The following is a 9870-nucleotide window of genomic DNA, read 5'->3' on the forward strand; positions in this document are numbered from 1 at the left end:
GTGAGTGTTGGTGGGAAGTAAGCCTCCGCTAACATCCCATCATCCCTTTGTTCACACTCTCTCCGACTAGCTTACAGTCCCTCACAACCCCACGCTAACAGTAAGAGTGCAACAAAAATGGCAATTAAATACTGGAGCTGTCCAGCTGTACAGTTTTGAGTCAGATGCCAGCTCGGATGAGGAAAACAAAGACGTTCCTACGTCGTGGTAAACCGCTGATAGTTTCTTTGCCCCGCCCTCATAATACCCGACCAATGAGTGAAGAGAACTTTAATCATATGGTTTTGTTTATAAGCTATGGTCCTAAACAGGAAAGTCCCCTCGGCAGCAGTCTGAACACGGACTAAGGTTCAGGACTCGGTTGGGACCAAACGATTTTCCTGGTCTGAATATGCATTTTTTATTCAAATATGACTAAAAAAAATCCCAGTGTAATATTATTTTAAATTAGTTCTTTGTTTTTCCTCCATGAATAGATTTGACATCAAGAGGTGATACATATTCACAAAAAACACTAATGTGACCTTGTTGATGAATACTTGCTCTTGTTGTGAATATGTATGGTCAACCATTACGCCGTCACAGATGACTGCAACGCATTGCCAAGTTCCGAAAGCTCAGAGGTGCACAAACCTGCTCGTTTGTGTAAAGCGATCAGGTCAACAACTAGAACATGAAACCAGTTTTGAGTTTAATGGAGTGAAACACTGAGTAAACACAAGACAAGATGCCACACACACAGAAACACACACATTCAACCCCCACACACACCTCACTAAGATGGCTTCGGTGGCCAGGCTTCTTAAGCGGGCGTTTCTCCTCTAGCGATATAACTCATTGGTCATCTACACCCCACAAGACAGTGCTCTGAACCTTTTTTCTTCAATGATTTGTGATCCTCACTGGTGTCCATGGATTACATGAAATCTTTCCACCTTTATCCACCTTTGTCATGGTAGGGAGAACACGTCAATGGTCATATTGACCCCATCAGACAGAACAAGTGTTAATGACCATCCTCTGAGTCTGTTTAGCTCCAACTCTTCCTTGAGGTGAATTTCTAATGAACTTCTGCGGTTCTGCAGAAACTATGTCCTAGAAAAAAAAAAAAAAACGTTTTTTTTTTTTTTTTTGGCAAAAAACGGCATAATCATCATTAAAAGACTGATGAAATGCAGTCTTTTAAATGCATTTCATAAACAAGCACAATGCTTGTTTACGGCTGCATTTTTATGTCCCAAACAAACATTTGTATTTGCAACACATTTGTTGTTCAAAGATGAGCTCAGGATCTGTTCTGGTGCACTGCCACGACTACATCACATTTATGATATGGGGAACTGAAGCTGACCTCCCATTTAGACTCCAGTCCGAAGAAGACCCAACAGAGGGTTTTTTTCCTGCGTCACTTAAAGAAGTTCAACCTGCCTCACGAGCTGCTGGCTATCTTCTACTCAGAAATAATCCGGTCTGTCCAGATCACATCCATCGCGGTCTGGTTTGGATGTGCAACCAGACGGACCAGGTAAAGACTGCAGAGAACCATCAGGACTGCAGAGGGGATTACAGGTTTCAACCTTCCCTCCATCCAGTCTGTACCAGTCCAGGTTTATGAAGTGAGCTCCACAGATCCTTCACTTCCAGGGACTTGCGGTGAGATTCACGGCCAGTGAGGTATTGACGTCATCAGTGCTCCACTAGTAGCTTTTCCACCATTTGATTGCCCACCGGAGCCGGGCATTATGCGATGTAAACAGAGTGGCGGAACAACAATGAGACAATAAAATGTGGTCGGATGAATGCAGTCTCATTAAAACGACTTTTCACATGATACACATTACTTTTCATGTTTCCCCCCCCCAACAATCTATATGTAATAAACCCTTATCAGTGTACCCCTCCCCAACAACCACCTTGCAGCATGCCTCCGCCGTACCAATATAGCAATTACAAAGTGTTGTATCTGACGTTGATACAAACAATCAAAATTGGTCGGCAAAATATAAAGTACTCCGACAAGGATTGCAAAGCGTAGGACTTCCATCATTACTATCACCCTAATATGAGCAACCCCTTCAGGTCTTGGTACTAGTTTTACTGGCGCTGCAGGAAGTGTGTTTGGATCTTAGGTGTTTTTCCTTCTGCCTTGAATAAAGCATGCTAACAGACCACTGAACCAACACCATTCCTCTTTCCTGACTGACAAAGGGCAGTAACCCTTGTGCTATCTTACATTGAGGTGTTTTCCCTACCATGACAAAGGTGGATAAAGGTGGAAAGATTTCATGTAATCCATGGACACCAGTGAAGATCACAGACCATTGAAGAAAAAAGGTTCAGTGCACTGTCTAGTGGGTCTAGATGACCCAACTCCCAATGTTAAAGTGCCTAGGATAGCACAAGGGTTAAAGTCCATAAACAAAAGCTCTAAATGTGTTTTTAAAAATCCTGTTGAGCTCGTTTAACAGGAAGTGAACTTCTGAGGCGTTCAAGTGTCTTTTTTAGAGCCAGTTTTTTGTGTCGTTCTTTTCTTGAAAGGCAAGTTTAGAAGGACTTAAAAAGCGTCGGCTGTGATAGAAAAAACAACTTGCACACAAAATTATTTCTACTTGTCATTTTATTGGCTTTGTAAAGAATTACAAAAAAGTCAGCAAAGGATCAAAAAGACTTTTTTGCTTCCAATCATGTTATTTTACAATAGAGTTTTCATTTTGACCATTTTTCTTGTATTTGACAGCACAATACTTTTATAAAAATATAAAAATAAATACCCAGAGCAGCTTAATCAATTTAAAGTGAAAGAAGAATTTTAGAACAAAAGGATTTAATAAACAAAAAAACAAACAAAAAAAAAATCCAGAAACATCTGAGCTGAAAGGAATGCACCTGATTGGTGAAGCTTTTAGGAGCTCTTGGTTGTAAACTGTAGGTTTGTTCTTAAAGTGAGCTATTCAAAAAAACACAAAAATACAAAAAGAAAAATAAATTGACCTTTCAAATGGAAAGTTAAATGAAACTAAGCTTCTTTTTATCTTAACCTTTTAATTTAAACCTTCAGGTCTTCCTGTATCTTTATGAACCAATGATCAAATAAACTTTTACAACAGTTAATGAGGCTTTCAGAGGAAAGTGAATTCCTAAACTTCGTGTTCTTGAGTCATTATTTTAATGATATTCTCAAAGTCCATGAGTCGTCCAGCAGCAGATGGTCCTGAAGGGATGAGCTTCATGATTTGTGCAGAAAAGATTAAATTGATGTCTGATGCAGCTCAGGAAGAAGGAAACTTTTAGAAAGACTTCCATCGAATGGCGGACAGGATGGTGTGGACAAAGTACAGGAGTGTCGCTGTGTACGAGAACACCTAAGAGGAAGAAAAACAGTCATTTCCTTAGGAAAAGCACAAGTTAAAATATATTGTCTTTAATTGTCACATGCTCTGCTGCACAAAGATAGGACTCTGAAGGATTAGGTGTATTTACTTTGATAAAACTGGATAGAATAGTGAGGAAAAGCACAAACTAGGTATATATATTTTTTAATTTATTAGGTATGGATACTTTTTGTTTACTGATGAGTTTTGTGTTTGTTAGCAACAGAAATGTGGAAATCTAGTGCTCAAGGTGGATGTAAACTGGACTTTAATAACTGACTAAAGATGCATTATAAAATTTCAAGTTTGCATTTTATCCAGAAATCCTTTATTATGCCACCTAGATATGGAAAAATCTTTTTTTTTTGTTATTTTGACCATGAAATACACAAGATGCTCAAAAATTGATCTAATTTTACTTTTCCCTGGTGTAAAACAACTAAACAGACAAAAGGTAGATGTGAGGTAATATAAAGAAGACAGGTTGCAGTTATTTCATACAAGTCCAAGTCTGATAGTAAAGCTGGTGTGAACGGTTACAGTGGTGTTTGAGTTGAGATTTCCAGTAAATTTGCAGTATTTTTTATGTATCAATAATGTCATAAAGTTATTTAAAAGCAGTCAAACAAACAATCGCTGTTCACTGGTCCCAACCCACAAATCTGAATTAAAATTAAATTGAATTTAATGGGCAGAAATCTGGTTTCTGTAGGTAGCAGATGTCTGAATGCACGAAAAATTATAATTAAATGAGGAAACTAATAAAGGAAACCTAAAAAAACTCAAAAACCTGCAGTTTCTTTAACAGTTTTGACCCTCTGTTTAACCAATATGTAGTGGGTAATGTCAACTGCAGAAGCAGACTCACCACAGCAGAGATGTCCAGCTTGTAGTTCTTTGAGTCTGTAGCTGTTTGGGGGTTGTTCATATCCAAAGTCACTTTAGCCAGGTGCACTGAAGCGCTGAGGTAGAGCATGGCTGCAATGCCATGGTAAACAAAGTCCTAAAAAAGGAGGGGGAAAAAATAGAAGGAATGTGTGAGCAAAGAGTTTTTTTAGTAAACCATTCACAGCTAAGTCACAGGGTCAGTTCAAGCATCGAAAGTCAGGTTTTTCAAAATAAGAGTTTTTAGTCAGTACTTGAATAACTCATGAACACAGTTTTGTTCTAGTCAAGCATGTTTTTTAAATTTTATTTTATGCATGACTATTATTTATCTGCACATGTATCAGGTTCTTCAGCTAATTTTTATATTTTTAAACAACTTTCTTATTTTCTTTTACTGATCAAAATTATTTTAACACAAGACTAAAAAAATGTGGTTCTTTCAATAAAACCTTTTAGATTTGCCTGTTATTTAACTTTTCTTAAGTTGATTAAGCATCTTAATGTAGTATTGTCAACATAGTTCAGCATATTTTAGCAGTCTATTGCTGTTATGCATGTTTTATATTAGTTTTGTCTTTAGCATTTAATTTGAAGTAAATCAGCATAACTAACGTTTGTCTTTGTTGCAGCGTTTGTAAAACTATTTTGTGTTTTCTTCTGGTATGTCAAATGCTACTTTGTGTTTTATATCATTTTTTGTGGTCTGAAATTGGATTTGGCTAAACAGGAATTTATCATTTTATTTTAACATTTCTTGTATTGTTAGCTCCAAAATGCTTCTTTAAACTATCTTTTGAACTTTTTAGGATCAGTGCAGTTACATTTTGTGATATTTTACCTAACTTTCAGCAACATTCAGGTTTTAGTTTTTTTTTACTGCCACGTATTATTAAAAAAAAACCCTTTTGTTTAATTAATCCTATATACATGACACACTGTACAGTTTTGAGTTTTTTTTGCAAATTTAATGTAAATCAGCCAATGTAGCATATTAGTATTGTTCTGCTACAACATGCTAGCTTTTTTGAATTAATATGTTCTATTTAAATATTTATTTTCTCATTTCACTTTTTTTTAAAAGAATTTAATAAAGTTTGTAGCAAGTTTTCCATCAATTTTTTAAACTTTATTCATTCAAAACTTTTAAATGAGCACATTTAACAAAGTTTAACATCTTAAAGCTACTTTGAGGTTTAGAATTTACTCTGAAATTTTCCTCCTAGTTTTAAAATGGGAGCTTTAACTGGGTAGATATTTTAAGCGCCATTGATTTTACATTTTTTATTACAATGAGAAAGGATTTCAACGTTTTGTACTGTATGATTAAATCTTTATTCTTTTGGCATTCACACTGCAGCAAACCCAAGTTTTCCTGATGGAATTGTTGCTGTACACAAAACGATATAAATAAGGAATCTTTTGCCCCTTTGTAGTTAATAAGCATTTTTAACATTGAGATATTTAGATTTGAATCAAAAACACTTTAAGGTTTCCAATAAATAAATATATGAATGAATAAATTTACCTTAAGGATTATTTTGGGTAAATATACTAAAAATTAAATACTAGAAAATCATAAACAACTATTACTAACGTGAACCAATAAATGTATAAATAAAAACACTTACCGCTGCTGCCCAGTTGCCCCTGTTGTTGTGAGTACCGCAGGCGAATATAAACAGCCAGATGAAAGTCATAGTAAAGCAGAAGATGGAGACAAACATGACCCAGGCCTGGGGATTGTGCGGCACCACGTATGTGCATGCAACCAGGATCCACACCAAACCACCAAAGATCTACAGGAACAGCAAAGAGACAGGAGAAAACGGTGAGAAACTAATCTCATTTCATCTTGTTTTGATGCAGCAGGGCTGCAATAGAAGGCTGCTGCTGTGTCTTCCTGTCTACCAGAGAAAAAAATTTTTTTGTCCAGTTAAAATTTATTTAGATCCACCAAAAACTTACAATTCTAAGAGCCCCACCCCTTTACATTTCGTGTCATTGAAAAGCCCCAGATGTCCTCTGTAGATACCAAAAGGAGTTAACTCGGTAGTATGGGGGGTACTCTGGTTTAGAAATGTCTTCAAGAGAGGACTAATTTGTACTGCTGGTAGTCCGGAGGACATTCTGACTTTAAGTTTAAGAGTTTAAACTCCAACTTTAATGCTATAAAGATGACATGGTCTTTTAGAGGGAGAAGAATGGCCACATCCGTAGACTAACCTAATCACACAAGGATTTGTAGAGAGCTTTGACATCACAAATCCAGATCAGAATGACACTTTTCATCAAAACCATCTTTACATCCCTGAAAATTAGTAGTATTTTTTTTAAAGTACAACTTGCAGAAAAGATTGGAGGTGCTGTAATGGAGTATAAAAACAGCTGTTGTGTAAGTAGAATTTAAAAAGTAAATTTCTTAAAGTAAACATTTCTGCCGGATGTTCGGCAATCATTTTAGCTTTAAAATAAATTTATCACCTTCCATGTGACATTCTAATATTACTTTCCAAAAAAGAACCATCCATCATTATCTTCCCACTACTCTGATAGTGAGCTCACAGAGGTGAAAATGATACCCATCTGGACCAGGCGACTCAACAGGGGGCCAGTGATCCACAAAGCTCTCATTCACGTTTAGCCCTTGGAGGTCCTTGTTTAACGGCAGACACGTGACCGCAGCTTGTGTTTCCCCTCATTTTGTCCAGCCTGCATTTTCAGCTTGATCGGCAGGGAAGAGCGGAGTGTCGCAACCAGCGTTCACTCTACACCTCCAATGACTGACACGCTGCATTATTCACACGGCTCGACCCTCCTCCACCTGCTAATGTTCACTTTCTGCCTGAGTTCATGTGGGAAAACATTCCAGTACTTTGTAAGAGTTTTATTTTCCATGCTAAACGAAGCAATCAGGCCACGAGTCTTAGGTTGTCCTAAAAACTGCAGCTCCAGAGACAATTTATAAAATTGGGAGACATTTGAAACAATGGACCTGTATTACTGCTTGAACCAAAACTAAGCTGAGGAAATAAAAATGGTCTGAAATGAGGAAACATTGGCAAAAAAGCATGTAAACAATGCAAATTCTATTGGAATATTGTAAAGACTACAAAGCAATGGGGCTGACAATCATTGTCCAAACTGGTGTAAAGTGGCAGGACACAGATATATATGTGCACAAAGGAAAATAAAACCAGAAAAACAGGAACAGAAACGCCCAAAAAATGTGAAGAAAAGATCCTCAAGTCTTGATCTCATGTAATGATAACTGCATTGCTGCACTAGTTTGTAACTTGTAGATTCAATGGTTTGCACCCATGTAGCTTCATCTGTGGTTTCTTAAGGCACGCAAAACAAACAAGACATCATTTTTCATTAAAACTTGCTTTGGAATAAGCTTGACTTGACTCTGATGTCTACAGCTCGAAAGTTGCTGGTTTGATTGCTTACAATCACAAGAAGCAGCACACACCGATCACATTTGGTGAATCATTGCATGCGTACAAAACGGACAAAATTCCCTCCTGGTTCATGTTTCCTTTCAAACATCTCATTAGTTTCCCAGAAAGCAGAAACAGATGCCAAAGAAAGTGATTGACCTTGTCTTAAAGAATGAGACCAAACCTGTTCTGCTTCTTCTTTTATGCAATTTAGGTCTTTAAAATATACCTCTGTAGTAATCCACATGGTTTATATTTGAGCTACAAGTGGAATCATGTTTAATTTGTTCAAAACAGAGTCAAACCGAGTAGTTGAAGCCATTATCTATGGTGCTGTCACTAACTGATAGATTTTCCTCTTTAAAAAATCCAGCAAAAATATTCTGAAAGTCTTTACCAGTTCAGGGATGTAGAGGATGTCGGGTATGGTTGTACAAACTGCCGTTCCGCTGGGAAGGTTCCCCATGGTTGCCGTGTTGGATGCCATCCTGATGCTCTAGTTGCTGCTCCTGCCGCTGCTGCCGCTGACACTGAAGAGGAGTCAGACCTCCTGCAACTTAAACAGGGAGGAGACGACTGGAAAAACCGGAATCCCCATCAGTCGAGCGCAGACACGCCTGGCGGCCTGAACACGCCGGGAGATCTCAGGTAGGACGAGGAGAGCCAGAATAGAGTGATGGAGGGTGAGTGAGGGGAACACTTATCAATGTTTGACCACAAAAGCCTTTATCACCATAGCAACCCAACACACATAACACCACCAAAGAGACGGACAAACAACAAAACACACAACTTAATGTGCATTTATTTTTCAAATCACACTTTTTCACTTCAACAAACAATGGTCTGAGACGCAATTATGATCATACTTTACTTTTTAATTTCTGTAAGAACAAAAAAAAACAAAATAAAATAATAATCTACCTTCTCAAAATCCCAACATTCTCAATCCAAAATCTTTAAGAAAAAAGGTCACAACTGATTTTATGATTTTGGAAATAAATAGACAAACATTTAAAACATTTAAGGTTGGTTAATTTTTTTATTTGAGAGCACAAACAAGTCCAAATCTGTTTGTGACTCCACTTTTTTACACCTTAAACTGTAAACAACAGAGCTATGGAAACTTCAAACATCACAGACTGGGCAAGGTGAGCTGCCAGCCAAACACCTCGAATAATCGCCACGCTGGATCGAGTTTCCTGCTGTTATCCTATCCTGCGGCCTGAGATGTTTCTCTGAGTGTTTCTCAGACCAAACTTCAGTCATGCAGGAAACAGTTGCTGTCAATTCCTAGAGTCTCAGTGCAAAGTTTCCCATCTCCTTCTATGATAAGACTGCCCACCAAGCCAGTTTTTCTCTGGAGCTTGAGATTTCAATATGAAAACCATTTTCACGACATAGTTCCATTTCATTTTCAAGCATTGCAAGAGGGAGAAGACCAATCTACCAATCAGCTGACATACATTTGCCCCCAAACTAAAAAAGTAAAGCCGCAAATATAAAAAAAAGTGTTCAAAACCAGACTGTACATGTAAAAGGTTTACCCTGTAACCCTTGTGCTATCCTAGGCATTTTAACGTTGGGAGTTGGGTCATCTAGACCCACTAGACAGTGCACTGAACCCTTTTTCTTCAATGATTTGTGATCTTCACTGGTGTCCATGGATCACATGAAATCTTTCCACCTTTATCCACCTTTGTCATGGTAGGGAGAATACGTCAATGTAAGGGTGGGGTCATCTAAGATAGCACAAGGGCTAATTGTTTTAAAAACCCACTCCAATGAAAATTGGGTTTTTGGTGTTTTTTTAACATGTCTTTGTGCCATTTTTCCTCATGATGGACGACATATATGAAGAGAATTGAGCTTAAAATTGCAATTTTGAGTATTTATTTCTTCAAATTTTTGTGCATCAGGAGCAGATGAAAAAATGCCATTGGAAGAAGTTTGTAGGTGTGATGTAGAACTTGAATCAGCAAGCCACAAGCTCCCTGCTCTACTCCATTTTGTTGCATCCACTTGTAGACAAATAGTTACATCTTGGTTTTCCTGATCTGAGCTGGAATCTGGCTCGGAACTGTGTTTACTTTACATCTTAAAAGTGATCAAGAAAACTGCAAATATTCATTTTTTAGCATTGAAAATGATTCATTCTTGACAAATATTTA

General features: G+C 37.5%; 1 protein-coding gene across 1 annotated transcript; it reads right to left on the minus strand.

Moving 5' to 3' along the window:
- Positions 1 to 2599: 2599 nt before the first annotated feature.
- Positions 2600 to 8353, minus strand: LOC101170152 (myelin and lymphocyte protein). Its single transcript, XM_004065676.4, has 4 exons — positions 8097 to 8353; positions 5888 to 6055; positions 4240 to 4374; positions 2600 to 3362 (listed from the first exon to the last, which is right to left on the minus strand). Exons 1-4 carry the CDS (start codon positions 8184 to 8186, stop codon positions 3288 to 3290), a joined length of 468 nt encoding a protein of 155 aa, XP_004065724.1. The 5' UTR covers positions 8187 to 8353; the 3' UTR covers positions 2600 to 3287.
- Positions 8354 to 9870: the final 1517 nt, after the last annotated feature.

The sequence above is a fragment of the Oryzias latipes genome, chromosome 1 (assembly GCF_002234675.1).
Source record: "Oryzias latipes chromosome 1, ASM223467v1".
NCBI classification, from domain to species: Eukaryota; Metazoa; Chordata; class Actinopteri; order Beloniformes; family Adrianichthyidae; genus Oryzias; species Oryzias latipes.

Coding starts and splice junctions, on each gene's coding strand:
- LOC101170152 (XM_004065676.4), bottom strand. CDS start 8,186: ATGGCATCCAACACGGCAACCATGGGGAACCTTCCCAGCGGAACGGCA. Junction 6,056..8,096: donor TCCTCTACATCCCTGAACTG/GTAAAGACTTTC, acceptor CTGTTCCTGTAG/ATCTTTGGTGGTTTGGTGTG. Junction 4,375..5,887: donor GGGGCAACTGGGCAGCAGCG/GTAAGTGTTTTT, acceptor CTCCTTTTTTAG/GACTTTGTTTACCATGGCAT.